At 39.6% G+C, this 26,636-nt stretch overlaps 1 protein-coding gene across 1 annotated transcript in view; it reads left to right on the plus strand.

The window, feature by feature from the left end:
* rsrc1 (arginine/serine-rich coiled-coil 1) overlaps window positions 1-26,636 on the plus strand; it is a 153,019-nt gene that overhangs the window by 59,058 nt on the left and 67,325 nt on the right. The window contains exons 5-6 of the mRNA XM_074680161.1: window positions 220-256; window positions 14,616-14,667. Of these exons, the coding sequence (XP_074536262.1) occupies window positions 220-256; window positions 14,616-14,667 (89 nt within the window). The remainder of the gene's footprint in view (window positions 1-219; window positions 257-14,615; window positions 14,668-26,636) is intronic.

The following is a 26,636-nucleotide window of genomic DNA, read 5'->3' on the forward strand; positions in this document are numbered from 1 at the left end:
CAAATTTCTGGCCGTTGATTCAGCGTTAAAGAGGTAACCACAGGAGTGCTCTAATACAATGACATTAAATATTCAGATTTTGGATGTTACTCTGTTTCTCCTCTGTGTGTGTGTGTGCGTGTGTGTGTGTGTGTGTTCCTGCATAATTGTCCTTTCATTAAATGACATTTGGTGTCTGCACTTTATTTACAGTGGGGGAAATGTGTTGTTGTGTTGCAGGGACGCCGGGAACATCAAAGGAAGATTAGAACATCTGGTAAGTTCTTTTTGACATCCTCTCTTTTATCCCCCATGCTCACACACACACACACACACACACACACACACACACACACACACACACACACACACACACACACACACACACACACACACACACACACACAGACTCACACACTTTGTTATCTGCATTTCTAATGAAACCTCTGGAATTGGAGCTGAATACCTGCAGCTATCAGGCAGGGAGAGAAAGACAGAGAAAATAGAGGAATAGGGAGGGGTGCTGTCTCCCCTAGGGTCTTGTCTAGCTTTCATATTAGTGTTTCATTTATGCCCCAAACACACAGACACAAATAAACACACAGGTTGTTCACTTTATCAGTCCTTATTTTTGCAATGAGTTGTGTTCATTTGATGGATTTTAGTGTGTTTGCAAACCTGTTTGCACATGGACTGAACATATGAAAAGCAGACTTCCCTCCCCCTTTCATGCACACACTCCCAACCACCTCCTCTCTCTCCTCTTGCCCTTCTCCTGTCAGCAGGGGGCTTTTCCCCAGTTTTTCCCCATCCATGAATGGAGGGCCTGCTGGAAATGCTCCCCTGGGACAGCCCTGAAAAATTTAACAGCCAACGTTTCCAGCGTTTTCTCTCATTGCTCGCTTTAATATGAGGTCAGAGTGCCATGCAACAAAGTGAAAAGGTTCTCTCTTCTCTTTTTGGGTGGGAAGGAACCAAGGTTTGATGTGCCCCATATTCCAGGGGATGAATTATAGACAGAGGTCAGGGAGGGTCCGGCTCTCTGTGGATGTCACATACCCTCCCTCCCTCGCTTCGCTGCATACTAAACTGCAGCTCCCAGCACCCTACGCAAATGACCCCCCGCCCTGCCACGCGCTACGCAAATGACCCTGAATATGGCACATAAATGACTGACCCCGGTATTCAAACAGTTCAACAGGAACTCTTCTCTTAAGCAAGGGCAGGGGAGATGAAGCTGAGCGCTGAAGTGTTTGCTAATCTTGTTAGCTTCAGTAGTCAGAGCGGTTAGGCCAAGTTATTTTGCTTCATCATTTTGTCAACACTGAACTGATACATTCTTGAACACATTTTTTTTACACTTGTATTTACTTTTTTCATTCTAAATAATTGAGTCCTGCAAAACTGGCCAGGTAGACTGATTCTTAAGGCAGAAGAAAAACACAGATTTCTTCCAAACAACAAAACCATGCAGAGTAAATATAGATAAATATAGAGCATGGTACAGTAATGGTCTGTTTGGGTTCTGACATGTGTCTGGGTGGGTCTTAAGGTGTGATTGATGTGCCACTCCATAAAAGGTGGTGTGAATTATTCAACAGATGGTTTTATGCATAAACAAGATGAATCAATATGTGTTTAGGCAGTTATATCTTGGCAGACATGAGACCGTTTGTGTCTCATGTTTCGAGGAGTGTACCTCTTAAAGAAAAGCAGAGGAATGCAAACTTGTTTCCAGACAGCATAAGGGAAAGTGAAGCACAATGTGCAGACAGATGTTTTATATTGTTTTGTATTTTATATTGCTGAAGGGCTAAAATCTGCAGTTTGTCCAGTGTCCACTTCAGGTAGGCTCCTGAAGTAACGGAAACCACCAACACACCAAGCCTAAAAAAGCCATTTTCACAGCAAACATAAACACGTTTACAGCCTGATGCAAAAATGTCTCCTGTCTGAACAGCTAATTCGGCGAGCGTCACATACTGTACTAGCTGTTGCTGTGGAGGCTCCGCCCCATTTCCAATATGGCACCAGTCAACAATTTACTTCAAAACTCTGTTTCAGCAACAGACTGGTGACTTCACATAGACTAAATCCATTTATCATACAGTCTCTGACTAAAACAGAGAAACTCTTTCTGAGTGCACTAACTTCATGTGCGTTTTTTAAGTTGTAACAATATGTCAGGCTGCTTCAAACTATGGATATATGATGTCATTGGTAATTGAAACAATGACTCAAAAAATGATTTAGTACCACTTGTTCTTGAGAATTTGAATAAAACAGGATTTAATTTTGATGTTAATACATCTAAACTCATGTGTACATGAAGCAAAGTCTCAGCTATTAAAAAATGCTTTGTTGCAACCATAGACTGTATATAGAGTGGACAGCGTTGGTCCTCCATTTATCATTGTACAGTTTTGAAGCCAAAATACCCCCGTCACAGGTGCAGCCATTGGTAGCCGTTGTGCAGCCAGAGTCTGTGCAGTAGAGACTGTGAGGGATTCTGGGAGAATCTGAGTGGAGCCAGGTGACGAAATTAATAATTACATGAGAATGGCAGCTGTCAACCATTGCTAAACATGACGTAAAACCTTGTTTTTAACCTTGTATAACAAATGAAAACAAAACTTTTCAGAAAAAAAGAGGACTTGAATACAAGTCAGCCAAATGATATCTTCAAATCGCAACAACAATCTGAGGTGAGAGACATTTCTACGAGGTGTATTGATTTTTCAAAGTTTGACCACAGCCCGACTGGAAAGACTGGAAAGCCAGGTATTTTGATCTATACTGCACCCAGTCACCAGGGGAAGCAGTTTTTGTGGTGACTTCACTTCAAGCCAAGCAGGATGATGTCCACTTATTTTAGTCTATGGTTACAACCTCCTGATTCTGAAATTTTTTATCACAAAGTGTCACTTTTTACTTAAATTTCTTGTTTTTGTCAACACTATCAAACACAATAAATAACGAATTATTTCTGTTTTTTTTATTCTTTTATTGGTATAGTGTTATTAGATTAATCTGTTTCCATCATAGAAACACACATAGATTGTCAAATGTTAAACATTAACTTTAAAAATTTTAAGTTATTGTCAGTTTTTTAACTGTTTTAATTGTTCTGTTTTAGGACAATGTTATACTTGCATTTTATCATTTACATGGAATATTCAAAATTACAGTTTTGGACTTTTAAAATATATATGTTTTTTAAAAAAAAATGATTTATTGAATTAATCAACTTTATTTTTAAAAATGATGTGAGTGTATTTATTTAGAACAGAAAAAAATTAACTCTGATGGTGGTGACACAGTTATGATTGCTGTTGCAGTGGCCCAAGCAAAAACAATAATTCCACCCTTTTTCTTTTTTTCAATTTGGTCCAACAAATAAAATTTTGTTTTGAACATTTCCTCTGTAATGTAAACAACAATTATCATCAACAAGGACGGCAATGTTTAGACATGAACATTTAACATTAACTACCTGCCGTGACATCACCCATCTGTTTCTGATACTGAGTTTTTGAGCTAATGGTCGATGGGAGCCTTGCTGGAAACAGCAGGTTTGTAACCTCCACACAGGCAGCTACAGGCCCACCTGTCAATCAGCTTAGCTCTACCTTTGATTTGTCAAACTTGAGATCTTAATATCTTTTAAATTGCTGAGTAAGAACACACAATTCAGACATGAGACATTTTTTGTACCAGACTGTAAACATGTTTATTTCTGCTGTGAAAACGCCTTTTTTTATCTTTGGCTTGTTGTGAGATGGCTCTCGCCTCAGCCTATGTTACAAAATGCTGGCTCGCAGTGTGAAAAAACATGAGCAATAAAGTAACTAATCATTAACATTTGATTTTATCTGCCACTACTTTGTCACTGATTTTAATCAACACTTTCAAATATGCTGGAAACCCAAGTTTATATTTTTTTATTTAGACACTAGAGCGTCTGTAATGCATGCATACTTGAGCTGTGTGTTATGTACATATCTAAGAACTAAGCTGTCATGTTAGCTTTCTCAGCAGGGGTTGGCACAGTTAGCATGTGCATTGTTTTTTTGGATGAAGGAATAGATTATAGCATGTTTACATTTTCGCTCAGGGAAGCTCAGGAGTTTAACTTACACATTAACACAAACACAGACGGTTTGTTCACCAGTGCACTGAGCGTTTTGAATTTATTGGTGTGTTTATGCATATGAGAGAGACTGCACCTCAGTAGTCAGCTGCCTGGGGAGTGCAAGACTCTGATTACGATTCGGGACAGAGGACGGTAAATACAGGCGCTCGACTCCCTTTGAGGTGGAGTCCCGGGGCTGTTCGAAGAGTTGTTTTTCTCCATACCTCACACGTATATCTCTGTGGATGTCTAAACTGGCAGGTCTGATTTTCTGCTCATGTGCTGCTCCTACATATTATGTTTTCTCAGTCATGTTTTGACTACTCTTAGCTGTTTTTTTCCCCAAAATTTTAAAGGTAACCCTTCACCTTATCATTCTAGTGAAAAGGATTTTCTGTAGTGTCCAGCTACTGCTTCATTGTTTACTCATTACAAGAAAAATATATCTTCACTGACATGACAATCAAGCTTCTGTTCAAATAATTCTCATGCTTGATTTTTCATGATGAATACTAACGCTACCTCCTGCTGTTAAGTTAACAGTCTCAGTGAATGACTGGTGCAGTAATTAGGTGGGCAATTAAGATTTATGTGGTTTGAGGTTTGTTTTATTGTTCCTGTTTTGTTTTTGCATTTCAGCAGATTGACTGAAGGCATATCAGTAGCAAAGCAGAAAAAAAGACTGAAGTTAATTGCTCCCAGTGCTCTGCGTTAGTTTCTGCTTTTGTACACACAAGCAGACGCATACACATCCAAGCACTCACACATGAACTCGCATACATACACACGAGAGTTTGTGTTGGAGGATTTTCTTGCTCTGGGAGAAATGGAGTAGTGGTGGCCTACAGCAGCTAATCAGTCCACATGAACAGCTTCTTAGAGCCAGGAAGAAGAAAGCTAGCAGCTCAATCAATACACAAGGAATCAGCTCCATCAAGACTTCAGGCTCAATCAGCAGCTGTAACTGTTGTTCTGCATCATACATCGCGGAAAAAAGGGGGCAAAGAGGAGCAAGGGGGAAACGTGTCATCAGGGCTGGAACGACAGCTGATGGCAGGAACTCACAAAAAGAGGTTTACAGATCAAATCAGGAGGCAATTAACAAAACACTGAAATGATACTTCTTTGTTATTTGAGATTTTTGGTTTGACAATAAAGAAGGTCTCTCAAAAACTATTAAAAAAGTATTTTATATTTGGAAAAAAATAAATTATATTTTAATGCTTTCATGGCTGTTACACCAGTTTGAATTTTTAAGTCCTTTCAATAAGCTTTCCCCTTTTTGGTAGTGGACAGGTCAAAAGCTAAAGAACAATAATAAAAAAATAAAGTAAATAAATCATTTCTGGTCTCTTCTTAGTTATAAAGTTGACTCTCTTAATCCTAAAGGCTACACAGTAAATTATTTTGAAACAAAACCATTTTAGCCAGCACAATATCTTCTGCAACAGAAAACTCTTTCATTCACCACCGACTCTCTTTTCTTGTCAGATCTGCTGCCAAAAAGACATTCTTTGATAAATTTAACAGCCTTTTTAGCCTTCTTGTAATTGTCTTTGTGTTTTTACAATAGATGTGTAGTTAAGTACAGAGTGATGACATTGTTATCAAACTATTATATATTTTAACCAGTAATAACAACACAAAAACACAGGAAAGGGATGCATCTTGAACCCAATTTTCCAAGACGGCCACCATCAGCCAATCATGTGACAGAGTTAGGCAGTAGGTAGGCTTACTGACTTTTGAAGGGGAATATAAATACAGCCAAAATTAGCAAAAGGGACACACAACACTGAACTTCAACAGTTGATTTATTTTTGGTATGATTACTTCAAAATAAAGGGATGCAATGTTTGTAATAAAAGTGACTGCAGTTTAGATTTGTTTTTGGACCATGATGGACTTATTTAGATATTTGATTATCACAGTTTATATATCTACATAAGAACTGCATGTCACACTCGCTTGTAATTTTCAGACCTGTTGCTTCACTCCTCATTTGATTAAACCAGTGTCGTGCAAAATCAAACAGTATCTTCTGAAAAGGTGCAAGTACTGTATTTAGTATGTAACAGAAGCTCCTAAACAAAGCCAGAATGTGAGCACGGGTGGCTTTAAGGATGGCTGATGTCATCTCAGTGTCCCTTGGTGAGTTGAAGAGTTTACTTAGATAAGTAGTCTGGTTGGTCTACTGACAGATAGCCAACAGCAGCTGTACTCTGAACACCAAGAATGTGACCAACCCAGTTGACCTCAGACTGTTTGTTTATAAACCAAAAAAGGGGACGAGAGTTCGGAGGTCAGGGTGATTTCCATCTTTTCTTCTCTGTGTTCTGCCTCTGCCCCTGCTGTCAGACTTTAATTATCTCATTAAACACTTTCTCTTTATCTCCTACTGTATCTCTTTCTCTTTTTTTCCTCTGTCTTTGTCCCTGTCTGTCTCTCTAATATGATTGTATAGGATAAAGAGGTGAAAACAGCTCAAAGAGATAGAGGGAGATTCTGGGCAGATTAAGGCAGGGAAGTGAGGGGAGGGGGTGTTGATAATCTGCAAACAGATTTCCATGCTTATTACACTAATGATTTCATGATATTTGATGTGTCGGCGGGGGTTGGGAGAACGTGGAAGCTCGGGTAGGGTAAAGGGAGGGGTGTCTCTTTCTCTCCCTCTCATCTCGACGGTGCGGCTAAATGATGGAGTAATTTGAGTGACCTCTGACTTGGGGAAGGCCCAGACGAAATTGCATGTCATTCTGACAGAGGAAAAAAAGGAGGGGGGGACTTCACAAAACAAGAAGTATGCCCCTCTGCGTCCCTCGCTCATTCCTCCCATCTCACTTGTTTCTCTCTGTCTCCTTTTCATGTGTCCCCCATCACTGTCTCGCGCCTCACGTTTTGTTGCCTGTCTCACAACCCTCTTGCTCTGTGAGTGCTTCCAAAAAAACAGCCCCCTCCCCTCCACCCCAAACAAAAAGAAAGATTGCATTAATTTCCAAATGATGATATTACATTAAGCGCAGAGATCTCATATATCAAATCGTGAGAACTACTCCCTTACTGTATGTGCTTCATCTTAATGGTATCGCTGGATGTCAAGGGCATGGAGGAAATTAAATCGGAAAGTGCAGATAGACCAAAGAAGATATTATCTCTGGATGATTGCAGTTTTGATAGGTATTCCAGTGAATTTCATTTTCTCCGGATGGGGAGAAGATGAGTTAGCCTGCACATTTGCTCATTTTTCTTCTACATGATTTATGTGAGTTGAGTATAAACCCCACCCCCCCTCCACCCTCACAGCTCCCCCCTTTATCGGGGATACATACATGCATGCTCGCACGCGCACACACAAACACACACATGTAGCAGTAAATTACTACCTTTGAGGTGTGTGTATGTCGGCTGGGGCAGTTAACAAGAGCATGTGTATGCATACTTCTTCTATGTGAGGAAACTGCAGTGCATGAGGTATGGCGTGTTTGTGTGCACGTGCATGTTTGTGTGTTCGAGATAGCTGCAGAGCCATCAGCGGGAATGGTTCCAGGGAGACGGGGGAGGGGGAGTGTCATTACTCAGACTTGTTTACATTCTAAATACGTAATGAAATCTTGTTGGTAATAATGACGGGAATAAAAGTTTGGGAAATTGTAAAAGTGGTGAAGTTTGAGAAATGAGCCCCGGCCTGTGAAATAGCATTTGGGGGCAGGAAACGACATTATTATGCAGTGCTCCTTCCTGCCTGAGACATGAAGATGAACTGCTGGTGGGCCATAAAATGCTGTTAGCCCTAGCCTGAAGTATGGCACATTGTAAAAGAGCCCTGATCCCATATTGCCATTATATATAAAAGTATAGCCATACACAACATTATTTTTCATATAAGATGAGCTCGGATGCAGTGGCCCAGGCCCCCCAAATACATACACTGATAGGCAGATTTTTTTCCCCCCCTTCTTATAAAATATATAAATAAACATATTGCCATGGAACCCATCTCTGCCCTGATCTTATAGACCTCGATATTAAAAACAGAAATATTGCATTTTCTAGGGGCTCTGTTTTCCCCTGTCCTCTTTTGGGTTTGGGATATATGTGTGTGTTTGTTTGTCAGAGGTAGGGAGGGAGGGGTCGAGGAGGAAGCCCGAGCGGGATGCAACAAATGAAAGAAAATGGAAACAGATGAAGACTTTAAAAACATAATGAGATGAATATTGAGCATATCCACTCCAGCATAAAAAGAGTTAGTTGAGTTCGGCGTGTGTCTGTGTGTGTGTGTGTTTATATTGAAACTGTTTATTGACAGATAATAATGGTTACAGTAGTGCAATTAAGATTAATGTTACCGTAGATGGACTGATGATGTCACTGAGGTCCCGTGTTTCTCAAGTTAGTGTTTGGGAGATATTTGAAACTGTCAGGCGACTTCACTGAAATCCTTCTTTTTCCCTTTTGTATTCATTTTTTATTCATCCTAATATTTTCATATTCAGGCAGCAGGAAAAAGGGTTAATGTAAGGCAGCAGTCCCAGATCGTTTCTTAATGTCTTTATGTGAGACAACCATCCATCACATTAAGAAAACATTACTTTGTTTGTTTGTTGACCAGGAGCATTTATTTCTGCTAAACTGGGTTTTTAACACAACTTTAAAGCCATTGATGTTTTCTAAACTTTTGGCTGTGGATTTCGATATACTTTCTCCAAAAGTTGAAATGAATGTGTTTGAAAAAGACATAAATCTTTTTTTTTTTTGCAGGGATGAATGTTGGAAGATAGAAATGCACTACTTCTTTAGTTCATATGTATTTGATTTTCCTTTGCTCTGAGACATTTTATAATTTTCTTAAAATAATGATTCATAATTTGCAGCCAAGTAGTTTCTAGGGCTAGTTTTTTTTTCAATGAGTAAATGGTAAACCTTACAAAGTAAACACTGCTACTTTGGCTTATTTATTACTTTTTTATCTGATTTAGTTTCTGATCATGTCTAAGAACCCATTCTTACATTATTTGATATTTACAAATGTAAAAAACACATTTTTTTCTCTCTTTTTGGGGAATGGCTTGGAGCCTTCCCTACCCTCTCCTCTGCCTCCTTTCCTTTTCTCCTCCCTTTTTCTAAATCCTGCCTAAAACTGACAAACACTCAGTGTTGTTGTTCCTGTTTTTGTTTTTAAGTAATGTGAAAATGAAGGAAGTATGCCTCCCTGTGCTCAGTCATGAAGAGTGAGCTCAGTTTTGTGGTATTATAAAGAGACTAAGTAATTTATTAACTCAGTGGTCTGACTCTCTGAACCTCATTCTGGCCAAATCGGGCCTTTTTGACCCTCTCTGCCTCTCTGAGCCTTCTTTAACAGGCATTTATGTATCTGCCAACCCATCATGCTTTGCTTTGTCTGGTCAGCCCCAGGCCCAATAACAGCATTAACACTAACTCTGCTTTGAACCAAAGCGAGGCCACAAATAGATGAAACTTCCCGCATGCCGGACTTCATTATAAACAGTGTAGGATTCGTTTTTTTTTTTTTACCAAGCTAAGTGAGGGTTGTTTATTTTTCTAATGGGATGAGTTTATTTTTGACTAATGGGACAGACACTGGGCACTTAGGCCCAGCCAAACGCGTCTCAGTGTGTCAGTCAACGCTGTGCTGAGGTAAGTGAACTAGCGTGAGGCCGTGGACTTCCTTTCATGTTTGAGGGAAAAGTCAAGTCTGAGAAGAAACTCAGTAAAACACGGAGTTTGTTGCCAAATTAGAGGGGAACAATGACTCACAGTGAGATGAATTATTACCTCGTGTCATGTCTGTAACAGTAATGCTGTATTTTTTTGTTTATTTGTTTTTGATTTAAAGCCTCTGTATTTAGTGTTTCCTCTTCATTGCTGATAATTTATTGATAGAGGTGTCTCTTATCAAGACTGAGACAGTTTCGAAACAACGATCTTTGTAAATTTTTTTGTGGAAAGTAACCTCTGATTTTCTTTTTGTAACTATGCAATAATGCCGCAAAAATATACGTAGAATTAACTACAGAGCCTATTTCCCCTTGATTTGACTGATGGCAGGTTACACCAGTTTTAGCCTATCAGGTTCGTTTGTAACAGGAACTGTGTAATTTAAGATTGTGAGTTTATCATGTTATTGAGTCTTAAAGGCTTAATGGGAATCCTTGTTTTGAACACTGATAGCAAATGAAACAATACTCTTGATGCTTGTAGAAAAGGGACATTTTTTCAGCTTTACAAATTTAAACCCTTGTCAACCAGGAGTGGAGAGTCAAAGCAGTGATAGGAGACATAGTACATGTATAAATAGATTTTATAGATACACCTAGAAAAATCATATGAGAGCTTGTGCTTTAGTAAGTGTTTAAAAAAGAGGTAAAAAAAAAACAAAACAAGTATCTCTAAACTAAGCATGTGGAACTGAAATATTCTTTTGCATAACTCAAGTTTAGTATGGCACCATACCAGTAATGTCCCATGCAAGGTCAAAATATGCCCCAGGTTTCTTCGTTCCGTCCCCACTCAGATCTTATAGATTTCTGATCAAGTCAACGAGCCAGCTGACACTAACTTTGCTCTGTGTCGCAGCTGCGTCTCAGCTCCAGCATGTGCGAACGCTTCAGATCAGGGGCGCAAGGCTTCTTTTTTTGCCCGATACTGGATGCACCAATTTAAAGAGCAGACCAAGTGGGACGGAAAGATAGTGGCTGAACACCCATTGATACATCTGCTGATTTCCAAACCAGAAAGATCATATTTAGCTTGACTATAACAAACCAACAGTATGAGCGGAGCCATGCCAGAAGTCAACAGATTTGAGGTTTCACAGCCCAACATGATTAAGTAGAAGCTCATTATTTGTGTGCGAAGTGCGAGAATTCCTTGGTCTTGCAACTCCAACTGTCTGATGGTCTTTCTACATGCTAGACCAAATACGTAAATAATGTCGATTTAAAGAGCAAAACGCAAGAGTGGAGACAGAATGAACCCTGAACTGGTGTAAGCTTGATATGATACTGTACCAAACATTAAGTATGATATGATATGATATGATATGATATGATATGATATGATATGATATGATATGATATGATATGATATGATATATGATATGATATGATATGATATGATATGATATGATATGATATATGATATGATATGATATGATATGATATGATATATGATGTGATGTGATATGATATGATATATGATATGATATGATATGATATGATATGATATATGATGTGATGTGATATGATATGATATGATATGATATGATATGATATGATATGATATGATATGATATGATATGATATGATATATGATATGATATGATATGTACCATACACTGTGATACAATATGCTACAGATGAAAGAGGTGTGCAGCTTTACCTGCATGTCCAAACAATCATTCACACTCTTTCTACATAACCAAGATGTCACATTGTTTTTACCTGTGGCTGTGCTGAACTTCAGTAACCAGTGTGATTTGATGGCATGTCAAGTGCTGGACATGCTAAGGACTTTCACAGGGTCATGGCATGGTAAGCAAAATCAGGTGTCACTTCAGCTTAAAAGGAGAGGTACTGTAAAACACCTTGTTTAGTTCACAGGTTGGGAATCCTGCAACATGTCAGTGCAGTAAGAATAAACTCACTCATCCCATACCAGAGTGCAGTCTCACCAGTCGTTCTTTTCTTTCTGCTCTCTGATAAGGCTCTATCTGATCCTGTCTTTGGTCCTTTCTGTTTTCACATTTTTCCTAATACATTATTACTATTTTTGTTATTACTTTTTACCTCCTGTATTTGCAGAGATGTGTAGAACACAAAGGAAACTTTTCCTGTCTTGTCCCTTTGTCCCCCTTCGCCTCTTTAACCTTCCCTTATATTTCGTTAATGTAAAGACCCTGTAAGTGACGCCACTTCTACTGAGCGTCTCATGATTGTTTTTGTGTGTCATAAAAGCAGGTTCTAATACATTGTTGATGGCACTTCAGATGGAGCGGGTACCTCTGTCCCAGTGGGGGGAAACACAGATCTGCCTCTCGGGAGAACAATTAACACCTTTTTATTGTTTACTAATGAATTACACACGAAGAATAGTGGCCTGTATGTGTGAGTGAGAAGGAAAAACAAAGTGATCGTTGTGAAGTCTGTGTGTGTGTGTGTGTGTGTGTGTGTGTTTGTGCACGTGCACTTGTCAGTTGGCTCTTTATCATAATGTCTACAGATTTATAAGTTCTCTTCATACAGCTTGTGATATTAATTGGATATTTATACGTCGTTTGCCTTTTTCAGCCCCTGTTAAGTTCTGTGGTTGGTCTCTTCATTATATCTTTTTCTTATTCCTGTCTCACCCTCTCCACCGATTCAAAGGTAATACAATGCAGAATCACACTGCAGAAAACTGCTGTGATTGGCTTTTAAACAACACTCCGCTCAGTGATAAAGGAGCAGCTTTTTTTTCCATTCACCAGATATTGGAAATAGGGTTGTGTTGCTTTGAAGTCTGGCAATGTGAAAGCTACTTTTTTGAAAGTTTTAACAGCAGCAGCAGTTTTCTTCCATCCAGTGTTATATTACCCATTGCTGGCAGTGCTGTGTGTGTATTTGTGTGTGTGAGGATACATGGTGTTACACTTGCCTTCAGGCCAATGTAAACAAATGCTAATGTAATTACAGAGGGGGCGTTGTAATAAACTGTAACTAAGATGATTGCACAGCACACAATGATCAGGTTAGTCAAGACGTGATGTGTTATTGCTTTCAATGACGAGCTGTTGTAATTGTTTAGCATGCTAAGCCCTTTGCTTTTTATCTTGGCATGATCTTTTTTTTGCATGCTGTCCTTGCTTTTGCTGTAAAACGGTGCATGCATGTAAATGAGAGATGCAAGTATGCAGAACATTAACTGAATTTATACATCATTGTGTGTCTATGTGTGTGTGTTTGTGTGTGTGTATGTGTGTGTATGTGTGTGTATGTGTGTGTGTGTGTGTGTGTGTGAGTGTGAAGGCCTTGAGTATCCCTCTTTTTTCTTGGGTATATTAGTGATTTAGTGATTTGTAATTTCAGCTGTCAAGCCATGCCAGTAAGAGTGAATGTGATTCAATATGTCACTTACTACACGAGATACACACACACACACACATACACACACACAGACACACACACACATGTTGCATTAAGTGTACGTCAGTCTGTCTGCAGCGCCTCGATGTGCGTTCCATCTCGCCTACAGCACCCTGACATCGCTGCATTAAAGGGGGTCATTATATTTCCCCGGCTGCCATCGAAAAAGTGACGTTTTTGCAAAGTGACAAGTTTACAGTTTGATAAATCAGATTTTTTTGTGGGGAGGGAATCCAGGAGAAGGGATGGTGCGAGAGAAGGAGGAGGGAGAGAAGCGCTGCCTGTCAGCGACGCCCCGGCCCTGTCGTCTAAATGATGCTCCCAGGCAGCCGATTCAGATCCCATCCCCATTAGCATTTAATTTCTCTCTAATCCTACACACGGGCTCCAGCACTGCATGGTAACGAGGGCTGCTGTGCCTCTGCAGCGCCGGAAAAAACCTCCGAGAGCAATCTGCAGCCTTTTTTTTTTTTACAGCTCGTCTCCCTGTCGTAGCCATCATTCTTCCTTGACAATTAAGACCCTCAAATCTAATAGCAGCGATATTGGAATTACAGCAAGGCCCTTTTGAGGGCATGTCAGGAAAAAAGGGCTGCACCTCCCAATACAGCTGTCAAAGCATAAGGCCCTCCCCCTTTTCATGCCCGCTAAGCGTTTCTGATACACACACACACACACACACACACACACACACACACACACACACACACACACAGGCATGATAGGAAGGGGAATATGTTGAGTCTTTTGGCTGTGATCTCTGTAAAATGTGCTCTCAGTGCCCTCTTATCCAACTCTCAAAAGACTTGTTACAGCAGCTTTTGTTTTCTCTCTTCTCTCTCTCTCCCTCTTTGTCTCTAAATTTCTCTTCATCTCTTCCTCATTGATTCTCCCTGGTGTGTCAGAGATGTTGTTGCTTTCTGTTTTTCACGAGCGGGGCTTTTACAGACGACTACATCGCTAGATTGGTGAAGTTGTCCCCTGGTGCTCCGCGAGGACAGTTTAAAGGAGCATTCGCTCAAATGGTTGCAGTTAAAGATGATCATGGGTAAAATATATTTCAGCCTGAGGGACGGCGTCGTTTCAGAGCCAGATTACAAAGATGACTGTGCTTTGTGATATATCAGACAGCAGGGTGGAAAGTAAACATGTTTATCATCCCTTTAGCCTCTATATTAACAAGTGTGTGTCCTGCTTTATGGACCCTTGAGCCAACATATTCAGCCTTTAACAGCTCTGTGCTCCAGTCTGTGGTTACCCCCTCACCTTTGTCTGAGAACCAGAAAGTCTTATTTAAACCACCTCTTGGTCATTATTTACCAGCTACTAATCTATTTCTTTCTCAATCTGTTACTTTTCTGCAGACCACAGCAGAGCAGGCTAAAGTTCGGATGCATATGGTCCTGCAGGCTGCAGGTAAGAAGATGACAGTTTTGTTTCTCTTCTCTCTATCGCTCTTTCTTCTCAGTGTGGTTCAGAACTGCTGCCATGCTTTGACACATGCCAACTGTGGCTACTCATGAGTGAGGAAACAGTAAAACATAGGCTCAGTCTGAAGTCTGCAACACTGCTGAATCACAGACCTGCAAAGGGACTTTTTTGTCTGTCAATCGCATCAGCGATGCAAGCAAAATGAGTCAAGGTGTGACAAGGTGTCAAGGAGGGTCCATCATCAATTAAATTGATCAAAAACATTTTTTTATCATTCATTCATAAAAATACATATCTAATATCTGTTATTCTGTAAAGAAGCTACACTGTATTAGTCTGTGTTTACGCTGAGGGCTTCCGCAGATCTCTGTAGTAATGTTTTACTGTTTGGTGCGACATCCACAGTCCAATATGTGTAAGTGAATTGCAGTTTTTGTAGGAAGTTTGAGATAGCTATCAGCTGGTGTCAAAATTCATTCAGCATATCACATGGCAACAACGGGAATATATTTCAAATGTTTGATGTGATAAGTGTTCCTCAAAACAGTGACAAATTGCAAACACTGCTTAACACGTGTTGTTTTCTCAAGTGGAAAGACTTCCAACATGACTGCACATCTGTGGCGCCATCACCAGCCAGTATCACTGATCAGAACCAGAGGAGTATCTGCAGGTTTCAGCAAGTCAAATTTAAGACTTTTTAATGTCACCTTGAATGAAATTTAAGGCCGAAGATGCTAGAAATATATGTGACGGTCTGGGGATCAATCAAAACGAACACCATCCAGCCAACCCTCAATAAATTTGCACTTACCCATAGTACCCAGAGTCCCAGATTGGCTAGCCAGCATGCAGATAATTTATATCATTGGAATTAAAGCCCCCCCTAAAAAAATGGAAACTGTATTCCTAAAGAAAGAAAACAGCAGAAGTAATTTCTATTTTAGGAGTAAAACTGACTTTTTTTTTTTTTTTTTTTGAAGTTTAAGATCTAGGCTGACAGACATGAGCTTGCCTTTATTTTAACAAATCAGACCTACAGTCAAATGAATGTTATTGCCAAATAGAATAACAGAATGGGTGATCTTTATTAAACTTTGGATAAGTTAAAGTATAAAAAAGGTAATAAGGTTAAGGGGTCTAGGGAAATGTCCCCCAGAAGAAAAATCTAGCTATTCTAACATTCAAATGAATGTGTAGCATTTTTAGATTAAATTATAATAAATGAGGATCTGGTTTTGATAGTGGAATAAAAAACCTTATCTGTTGTTGTCCTTTAGCAGCCTGAAGTAGTAACAACACAGACAGACCTTCAAATAAGGTACTGAAGTTAGAGTAAAATCACATCAGACCTTAGTCTGGATTTGACACTTGGTCGTTAAGAGTAAAAAAGTGAACTAGTCACTTGTTAAGCTAATATGCCATGTAAGAATTGTGTAGTCAGACAGTTCAGTTTAAAGCTGTTTCACGTTGTGCGGTGCACTGTGTGGGTAATGCGTTGTATCACCCATTGTCTTGACACATATGACTTAGGGAGTGCTCTGCCTGGATGTGATAAAACTTTAACGATAAGCTCCACCATGCTACAGATTGTTTTTCGCTGGTACTTTTTCTTTTGGTCAGGTAAATGAGTCAAAATTAAAAAATGAATAAATAAAAATGAATTCAAGAAATAGCTTCGGATTGATAAGAAGACAGCTTTTATCTGATTCCCTTTCTGTTTCTGTCTAAAATGCCAAAGAATGGGGAACCCAAAAAACACCCATGTTTTACAGGGAGAGATCGCATATTCCCGCCCAAATTTGATGTTGATTTAAACATTGTGATATAGACTGTACTTGTCTCTGAGACAACCCATTCAACCAAGAAATATGCAATGTTAGAAAAAGTTCAATAAAAATAAAATTAAAAAGTTACAGGAAAATATTCTCAGGGACACTAAGAATTCAGCTTACACACCAAATAAATTCTTCATTCTCTTCCTATAAGTTTCCACAAAACTACACACAGCAATGGCCTGATTTTGAACCCTGAAGATATGATGACAAAGCAGTGATATCATTTCCTGTTTGTCTCTTTTCACCTATTACTTGAGCTATATTTACTGGATGCTGGATCACTGTAAAAAGTGAACAGATTTTAATATTAAAATGCAGGAGTACTACCAACACTGGACAGGATTTAGCCACCATACCTGTTGCATCAGTGATACAACCTGCAGCTTGTTTTGTTGAATTGAGAGGTCAGTTTGACAAGTTTCCTTCCTTTGGAATAAAACTCCATCCAATCAGCTACTACACCAGAAGACATGTGGATATGAAGATATAAAATATGTGAAGATTTTTGCAGCCCCTACACACAGTTGAGTTAACCAGGATTAAACCATGACTAGTTTTGTTCTTGTCCCTCACACACACCCCTCTCCTGTCCCTGCAAACACCACCACAGCCTCACACACCTAGAAAAATGCACACACACACGCACTCTTTTTCTCCACTTCTTGACTGCTTCTGGCCCCATATTCACTGCAGCTTAATTTCAAACACTCCCCTCAGTACATAAGTCATAGATGTCACCATACACGCCGTGTATATATTCGAGGGGTAGTGTTGCGGGCCAGATGTGACAAGCTGAGATTGACTGTAGAGAAAGATGTCTTCATGTTTACAGTCACACACACACATACACACACGCACGTACACTCGCAGGACTCAGCAGTAGAGAACAGGGCTCTAATTTCAGCACAGGAAATATATGAAAGAAGCAGGCATCTATACATCATCTATAAAGCACCCAGCAGCCACACACTTACCTCACTTAGAGCATGTTCAGGCTTACTGTAGGCTGAAGAACAACGCTGAAAACCCTGCTGCCATATTGCATTGGATTTATTCTGTTTTAATTTCAAAGCAGGCATGTATAAACTTTGAAGCAGAGTATCAGTTACCTTCTTTGTCATAACACATCCTTTGAGGGTTTTTTCCTCTTATTTTATGATTTTTCTATCATTTATTTATTATTTACTCTGCATACTCTCTGCCAATCAACCTGAAGACCATCGTTGCACTAATGGTGGCATAAAATCCAGCATGTGGCTCAGAGTGCATTAGGCCAGACTGATGCAGCAGTCCCAGGCCTAAAGCCAGACAGGAGCCTAGAGGAGAGGGTTTAATGAACTGGACATGTCTCTGGTTTTTTTCTCTCTCCTGGAGGCTTCAGAAGAACAGGTTTATGGCTCCATCAAAGATTGTCTCCTGGTGGATAGTGCAGTTAAGCACAAATGAGCAGAACTTGAAAAAGCATTTTATTTATGGTACTTGGAGTGATTTATCGTTTTATTTGAGCCTTGTTTTCTGCTGCCTTTCTTTGTCACTGGGTGCCCACGCTAATTTAATTCATGTTTGTGCAATTACAAATATTAGGGATGTGATTTTTTCCCTCTGACCCTGCAGCTGCTAAGTCTCTCACAGCCAAATCTTCCATATTCATCCATCTTTTACCTCCTCCTATTTTTTCCATTTACTTTCCTCCTCTCGCTTCTCGTCTCACTGCCTTTGTTCCAGTGTTGTAAGCGGACAGAGGGTGATATGGATGGAAAAGAAGGGAGGGATGGAGGGTGAGAAGGAGGCAGCAGATGTTGGGAGGTTGTGTGAATGTTAATGTCCTGACGTAGCCGTGGAGCTTAAGCCTCCTCCTCCTTCCCTCCGTTCCTCTCTGAGCGCCCGCCAGGCTTTCTCTCTCGGGGTCTCCTGACATCCTTAAAGCCCGTGGCTCTCCGCTCCTCTTCTCCTCTCCTCATATTCTCCTCCACCTCTTTCTCCCCCATCCCCTCCCTCCTTTCGTCCGTCTATGGACTCTCTAGTCAGTAGAGAGCAGATCATCCCATGGCTAAAGCGGCTCAGGCCTTTGTGTTGGGGGGCTCTGTGGACCTGTAATGAGCCCCCTCGGCTGGCCCGCTGGCCTGCTTAGTGCTCACTGGGGGCTTTGAGCGTGTGTGTGTGTCAGGGTGTGTGTGTGTATGTGTCAGGCTGTGTGCATGAGTGAATGAGTGTGTGTGTGGAGTGGGATGAGGAGGGCAACACTGGCCCCCAATGAAAGAGCTGGATGGATATGTTTATGGGTCACTTCCTGCTTGGCCTACATATCAAACACACACACACACACACACACACACACACACACACACACACACAGGCACACACACGCACACACAATATTACCAAAATAAACCTTCACACTACATTGATTTTATGAGAATGATGTTAATGTTATTTGTTGGATAATGACTTATTTCTGAATTAAACAGACATTTTATTAACTATCTATACAAAGCATATTACCACAAAAACACGAAGTTCAAGATTAGCCGTCACTTTGTTTATGATATATTCATTATTTAAGGAAACAAAGAGGTGAGCAACACCCAAACATTTCTCATTGATATTAAATCTCTGGTCCTTTTTTTCTGACAAAAAGAGCTTCTGTGGAGTGCTCAGTCTCCCAAAACATTTAGTTTTTCTGCTCAATGAACAGTGCCACACTTCATTTACATATTTTTTTTCTGGATTTATTTATTAATTTAATTTTTTACAGAGAAAGCACCGTTTGACAGAGTTTTGTTACTGCTTTTCACTACATCCAGATACAGATTTTTTTTTTCAATGCTCTTGTCACACATGCTGCTTACTGACATGTGACACATGTACTGATGTTTCAAGGACACTGTTGGAGTACATGTTGAGTAAAACTGAAAATTCATCAGATAAAAACACAGTCAAAATTTAACAAAATCTCTAAAAATAACTTGACATTGCGTCACAGAGTGAGTAAACAACATTTTGCTGGATGTGGCTCATGTCAGCAGAGCCAGCAACACAGGCCTTCAGTCCTATTTGCTTCTATAAGACACATCCCCATTACTACGACTACATTTCTATTATCATAATGCTGCACCAAGCAACCAGATGTCATAATTGATCTGTGTTTTTTTTACATATGTGTAGTAGAAGATTGTAGCATTAGGGCAGTGGCATTGACCAGAGCAACGACCTCAGCAAGTCTCAGGCGACTGCTCTACTGCTTAGACAAAATTTATGACCAGCATTTGAGCCTTAAAATGTAAATATTTTTATTTTGTTTAACAGACATGCAGTTTTGGGGCTAAGTAGTAAGGGTGATGATTCTAATCATTTAGTCAACAGCACACACACACATCTCTGATCTATCCATATATATATAGTTCAATCACTTTACTTTCTATTCTCCTAGAACTGTAGTTAATATTTACCTTTAAGTGGAAAAAAAAACATGTAAATGATCTTGATTTGATGCAAATAATTCACTGTAGAAAAAGCCAACACATCCTTTGTCACACAAATGTCCCTATACTGTTTAGGTCAGTATTCTCTTAAAACTGAAGAACTTTGACAAAATAAACTGAAATTCAAAACTTTCAGTCATGTGTACTTCCATGCACGAACACACACAGTTACCATGACACTCTTCCACATGTATTATACTCTATTCTTTTCAGCCACTTGCTGCTTCTTTGCTCTATTCAGAGCCCTGTCCGTTTCCACTCAAATGAGCATGAGCACCGTGCTGCACTGGGCGGCGGCGGCGGGCCTCTACTTATCCACACGTCAATGGGGAGTGTTTGCAGAACACCCACTAAGGGCCTTAGGGCCAAGGGGTCATCAAAACCTCCGTCTTCTCCCTTTTTGAACCTTTGACAGTAGCAAAACAAATAATCCTTAAGATCCCATCAGAGGCTTGAACTTGGCGGGGGCTCCTTGGGTTGAATTAACTTTCTCCATTAGTTTGTCCAAGTTTGACACCTGGCTGGATTTTATGGGGAAATATTTCCAACCCTGATTTGGAAAGTTTTTGAAAACTCTGTACTTCATTTGTAACCAGAACTACAATTAAACTCAAGCCATTAAATACTTCTAGTCCTTGGCGTGAAAATTGGAATTGCAGTCAAATGGTGCGGTTGGACTGAGACCACTCAAAATTTAAGAGAAGCAGGGTTACGCTGCTTTTAAATGACACAATAATTTAATTCTCCTTACATGAAATTATTTCTGATGGAGCAAATTTAAATTAATTTAGAGTTTATGGCAGTATGTCAATTTGGTTTCCAGATTATTTGTAGTTTTAATGTTTTCTTTTTTTTCTTTAATGTTGTTACCAAGTGTTTTTGTGGTAGCTCCCAAAGTTAATTCAGGCATCCCTGTGTTTTTAAATAATTTTGATTCTGCTCCCTTAACAGGTATTAAAAGTCGTTATTGACTTCCAAGAAAAAGTGTTCTGGCTCAAGTATTCTTATTCAGATGTACTTTTAATGCAAATTATTAAATACAAAACTTGTGCTTACTTTGCTTTTGAATATTTCCCGCTGATGTTTCTGCTTTTCAAAGTCAGTGTTCAGAAAAAAATGAGGGACACTGGTCAGATAAGTTGCCTACAATATTTGATCAAAAGTGGATCCCAAGCTGAACAACTTTTAAATGCTGTCCAAATGTGTCTGCTTGCTCCACACGTCTGTGATGGTGTGTGTGAGCTCGTGTCAGTAGGAGTGTGTCTCTTGTTGGTGTCTGTAAGTTTTCTGTCTGTTTACATCAGCTCTCTGATCGAGTGACAGACATAACGAGGGGGAAGAGGGGGGCAGGCCAGCTTAGCAGTATCATGCGATGGGTCTAATTCTCCCACAGTAAATACTGGGTATTAAGCTTCGCTGCCACAGCAGGGGTCCTACAGAAACACATCCACACACACACACTCACACACACACCCTTTCTCCCAAACCCTTTGCATCTTCCTTGTGCTTGCAGAGCCCACCATCCCTCCCACCTGCCCCAGCCCACCCCCTTAGGCCCTGACAGATGTGTGCTGAACAGACCACATACATGGAGGGTGTCACCTTACCCCCTCTGGAACTAAAGGGCTAATGCACCGCATTTAGGAGGCTGCCGCCCTTTGTTCTAGGGGACAGGGAGGCTGACCCGCTCCTTACATGGCACAAGTCTGCGTCTGTTTGTTGTTCATTTCTCTGCTTAATCCTTTTTTAATAAACTTGTTTTCCACCTTTTTGATTGGTGTGTTGCCACTGGTTTGTTGGGAAGTAGAGTGGTTAACACAATTTGCTGTCACTCTCTGAAAGTCACCAAGTCTCTGACGTCACAAGGATTTAACCACATGTAGTGGTCATCAGGAGTGGTCGTCACCTTGAAGGGGATTTTCTGTTAAACCACAAACAAACAAGGGAACTGCCCTGTAATAACTCCACTTTGCATGTTCAGAGATGTGTTATTATTAAAACAACAGCATACCACTGGACTGTGAACATTTTTAAGCAAAGTGAGGGCTTTTGCTGTGGTAAAACCTGGGGATTTTTTGAGGTAAAAGATGGTAAACAACTTTATGAGAGTTTTGTTTTGTTTTTTTTGCAGGGTACAATGATTCTGTTTCAAGGTTCAGAGATCCCTCTTTTTTTTTTTTTTTTTTTAAACGCACTGCTTTGTCTCGTGGTATTACCGCTGTTGAATTTGAATTATGTGATTCATCAGGAAAGGTTCAGTCAAAGATCAGAAAGTACATAAAAAATGGGCTGAGAATGAAACGGCTAATCACGACCCACGTAGTTTAATGATTAAAACAGCTCGGTCCGTGGAGAAGATTTGCTAATGTTTACCCTGCGGCACTTTTTTAAACACCAGTTTAAAAAGGATCAAGTTAACAAATTAAAAGCGATGCTTTCAGGTTAGCTGATTCAGTTTGATCATCTGTGTTTTTTTCTGTGCTTTTTTTAAGGTTAGGGTTTTTGTCTTGGGCCTTAAATGCAACGCAACATCCAAATAAACGAAATCATTACTACACTGCAGCAGAAGAAATCCCCTCTTGCTCCTGTGCAGGAATGTGTCTCCTGTTGTCCTTTGTGAGCATAATGGCACAGAGGTGTCCTGTAATTTAGTCTCCGTAACCATTGATCAGCTAGATTTATGTGCCATTACCTCACTGTTCCAGCCAACAGTCGTAATTATGTCTCACAGACAGAGAGGGAGAGGCCTCTGGTTACATGGGACCCAAATACCTGAATAAGCTTTTATCAGACAGCCCTCACCGCTCACTTAGTAGCAGATTGACACCAGTGGCAGAGCGCCTGACCTCCAGATGAGAGGGGAGGATGGATGGATGGACGGGTTTGTCGAGCGCAGTTAGAGAGCCATGCCTCACAGTGAAAGAGCTCAGTCTGAAGCTGCAGCTCTTTCGATGCTTTAAAGGAGCATGTGAGCAACTCTGTGGTCATCTTTACCTGTACTGCTCCAATGTTATCCTTTCAAATAAAAAATAAGCTGTGCAGTTCAAAGGTGTCTGTCGATGGCAGGGCAGACCGAGTGACCTAAGGACTGCATGGATCAGGGTTTTATGTACGATTGATTTTTGGTTTGTTTTATGAGGATAATAAACACTGGTTCTCCTACGTCTAGGTTTCCCCTTTAGGTTCTCAAGTATCCTATCATTGTTCCCACTGAATGACACAACTGTGGTGTTGAGAGTATTAAGATACTTCAACATTTCATTATTACATATATCTCTGTGTCACAACAACTTATATGTGCTTAACTAATTTAATGTTAATGTTATTATTTCTGTTCCAAGGCTCCCCTCATCTTTATCTATAGCTGTCCCCTCATGTGCATGATATTAAGGCTTAGACGATATGCTATTCTCACGATCCGATTCTATTACGTTTTTTGGGGTTCCCATTCGATTTAAATTGCGATTCTTTGATATTAACAATTTTTGCAATTTTTAGTTTGTTTTTTAACACCAGACCTTGTGAAAACATGAAATGATGATGATAATGTCAACAGACTATATCAGGAGACATATTTTCCCATTAAATGAACATCTCGTGAGTCAGAGAGGAATATTTCGCTTTCTGCTGGAGAAAAGTAACTTTTTTTTAATCCTGTTCAGGGATGAGTACCAAATTAGTTTCTTTTATAGGAACTGACCGAGTTCTGTCAAAAGAACCGGGTGCTGAATTACATAAAACCAAAAGGTACCATGTTTAGGTACCTAAATGCATCCTTGTGACTTTGAGGGATTGGAAGAGTAGCCAATTTTAAATGCTGAACATGAACACAGCATTGCAAGGTTATGTGTGGAAAAATAAATATGTTAAATTGAAAAAAAAAAATAAATCATTAAACAAATTGATTTTTTTACCACATAAATACAAAAAAGTACCAAAAATTGGTACTGCTGAGTACCAGTACTGATTGCTAGGTACCGGGCATCGGTATCGTATCGTTTCAAATGTGAAAGGTACACATCCCTAATCCAGTTTATAAACAAAGACTAAAATGAAGAATTTGAAATTGAAAAAAAAAAAAGATTTTTTGACAAAGAATCCTGTTTTTGATATTGATATTTTTGATATTATCAAACAAAAAATCCCGATATCGATTTTTGTTTATTTTTTTCCCACCCCTGCATGATGTACACTGCAGAGTACCACTTCTACCATCTGTATGGATTTAGTCTTTGACAGAATTCACCAGCAGCATGTTTTTGAAGTCTTCACTCAGCGTTATGTTACCATAACAAGTGATCCAGGTGTGGACGAGGCTTGTTGATGGCAAAGTTTTCTCTGACAATCCAAAGAAAATAAGCAGAGGCCTGATGCTCATAACAGGACCTTGCAGTATGTGCATAAGCTTGAAAGACCTACTGTCAGACCTTTGGCTCCCTCTCACTGATAACCTGCAGGGCACGTGTTTGGCAATGCATGTTGTGAGACGGGAGGAATGGAAAGCAGCAAGAGGTTGTCTGAACCGTTGATCACAGATGGCGATCAGATATGGATAGGTAAAAGTGTAAAAAGATCAGCATTCTAAGTGCACAGACCTTTTTACAAAGGATGTCACAGGAACTTCATGTATGGTTGATTTGGAAGAATGAGGGTCATTTTTGCCCTGACTGCCAAAATACTCTGGTAACAGCTTCTCAACTAGGATTTTTTCCCCAACGATACTAAACTGACTATCTTAGCTAATTTTTTTTCTTAAATTTCGGGTCATTACATTTGAAAATCTTAGTACAGTCAATGTGCTTTTACAAAGGAAACTAGAAATTCAATCAAACAAGCATTCAACAAATAATGTAAAAAAAACATAGGCTTTTCCATAATTCCTAGAGCATTTTAGTTCATTTTGTAGTCAAACACTTAATGGTACCAGCTCCTAGCATTAATATATTTAATGCTGTCCTCTGTTTTGTTTTATTGTAAATTGAGCATTTTGAAGTGTTTAACCATACGTCTGACAAACACAACCTTTGAAAATGTATCCTGCAGCTGTTTTCTATATTTTCTCGCAGATTATTGACCAAAAAACTGAATCGATAAGTTGAGAAAAGAAATGTAAGAGGAAGCCCTGAAAGCAGTGACTGCATTTGATGCATGAGTAGGTGTTTGTGTTTTTATTTCATGGCTAGATTCCATGTTTTTTGTATTTCGCTTTCAGCTATCCTTATCTCTAAAGCAGTTGTCATTTTCCTGAGATTGAAGGTCTGTGGGTGAAAAAAAGAACTTGTCAAATTAGTGTTCAACTTTCCCTGCCTTCCTTTAGTGAACAATATATACTGTACAAGAGAGAGGCACTTAGAGGAAAGTGTGTGATTCAGTGTGTGTGTGTGTGTGTGTGTGTGAGAGAGAGAGAGAGATGGAGAAGGCTTTGTTTTTCTTTTGTGGGCAGATTTCAAACAGCATCTGGTGAGCTCTTGAAAAAGGCCGTTATGAGTATGTTCAAATCCAAACTGAATCATTTCTGCTCCCTCCTCCTTCTTCCTCTCTCCTCCTTGTTGTTGGAGACACATGGTAATATCTTCCTCTCCTCCCTCCCTCCCCCCTCTCCCTCCTCCCTGTTTTTCTCTCTCCTCTCAACATGTAGACATTTCCATAACTGAAAAAGAATATTTTTAATTTGCTGCTTTCCATAATTTCGCAACATATGGTATAAACGATTTTGATGCAAATGTATGTGCTAATTATTTGCAGACGAGCCTTAAACAGGCCTGCCATTGAAGTGGAATGAAAGCAAATTTGCAATCACCTTAAATTTTGCTAACCATTTACTGTTGAGTAAACTTTGCTAAGTAATTTAATTACCTCGGACCGCTGGCAGGCGCTCAGGGCTTTTCAGGGAAGGGGGCAGGGGGGGAGGGTGAATGCAAAGAGAGAAAGAGATGACGATGATGATGGGGGGAAAAGAAATACAGCTAACACCAGTGTTTTTGACCTCTCATCATCTGGGGGGTAGTGCAGCAAAAGACTTTAAGAACTATATATATTTTTTTTTTTCAGAAGTAGTCCCTTAAAATATTTTATTTTCAGGAATGAATCATCTTTCATTTTTCTCCGTTTGTAAATATTTTAGATTTGTTTTAATGAGTGCAGATCTGTGTTTGGCCCTAAAATGCATATAAGTACATAGCAAACCTGTGCATTATTGTTAACAACACTTATAATGTGCAGTAACTTGGCAGCATGATGCACAGGATTAAAGTCATTGGATTCTGTCTTTTTCCATCTGTTTAAAAGGAATTCAATTAATTTTATGTATTTTAACACCACGTTAATATGACATTAAATGTTCATAGATTAATTTTCACTTTTTTATGTATCAAGATAAACTATAAAATCACAATTGTACTACATTGAATTAAAAATAATTCTGTTAGAAAATTATCTTCGAGATTAAAGTGTCATGTTTAATCATATTAACTTGTGATTATATGTGGATAAAGATACAATGCTTTGAGAACAACAGCAAGACTAACTGCGACTGAGTATTTCTAATGGCTGAAATACATCAGATGTGTCTGCAGTCCGTCTCCACTCCGCCATGGCAACCTGATCAGATAGGTTTCTATTCAAGTCAATGTGT

The sequence above is a fragment of the Halichoeres trimaculatus genome, unplaced genomic scaffold, assembly GCF_033239565.1.
Source record: "Halichoeres trimaculatus isolate MK-OKI-2021-1 unplaced genomic scaffold, fHalTri1.1 fHalTri1_scaffold_9, whole genome shotgun sequence".
In the NCBI taxonomy this organism is placed as follows: domain Eukaryota; kingdom Metazoa; phylum Chordata; class Actinopteri; order Labriformes; family Labridae; genus Halichoeres; species Halichoeres trimaculatus.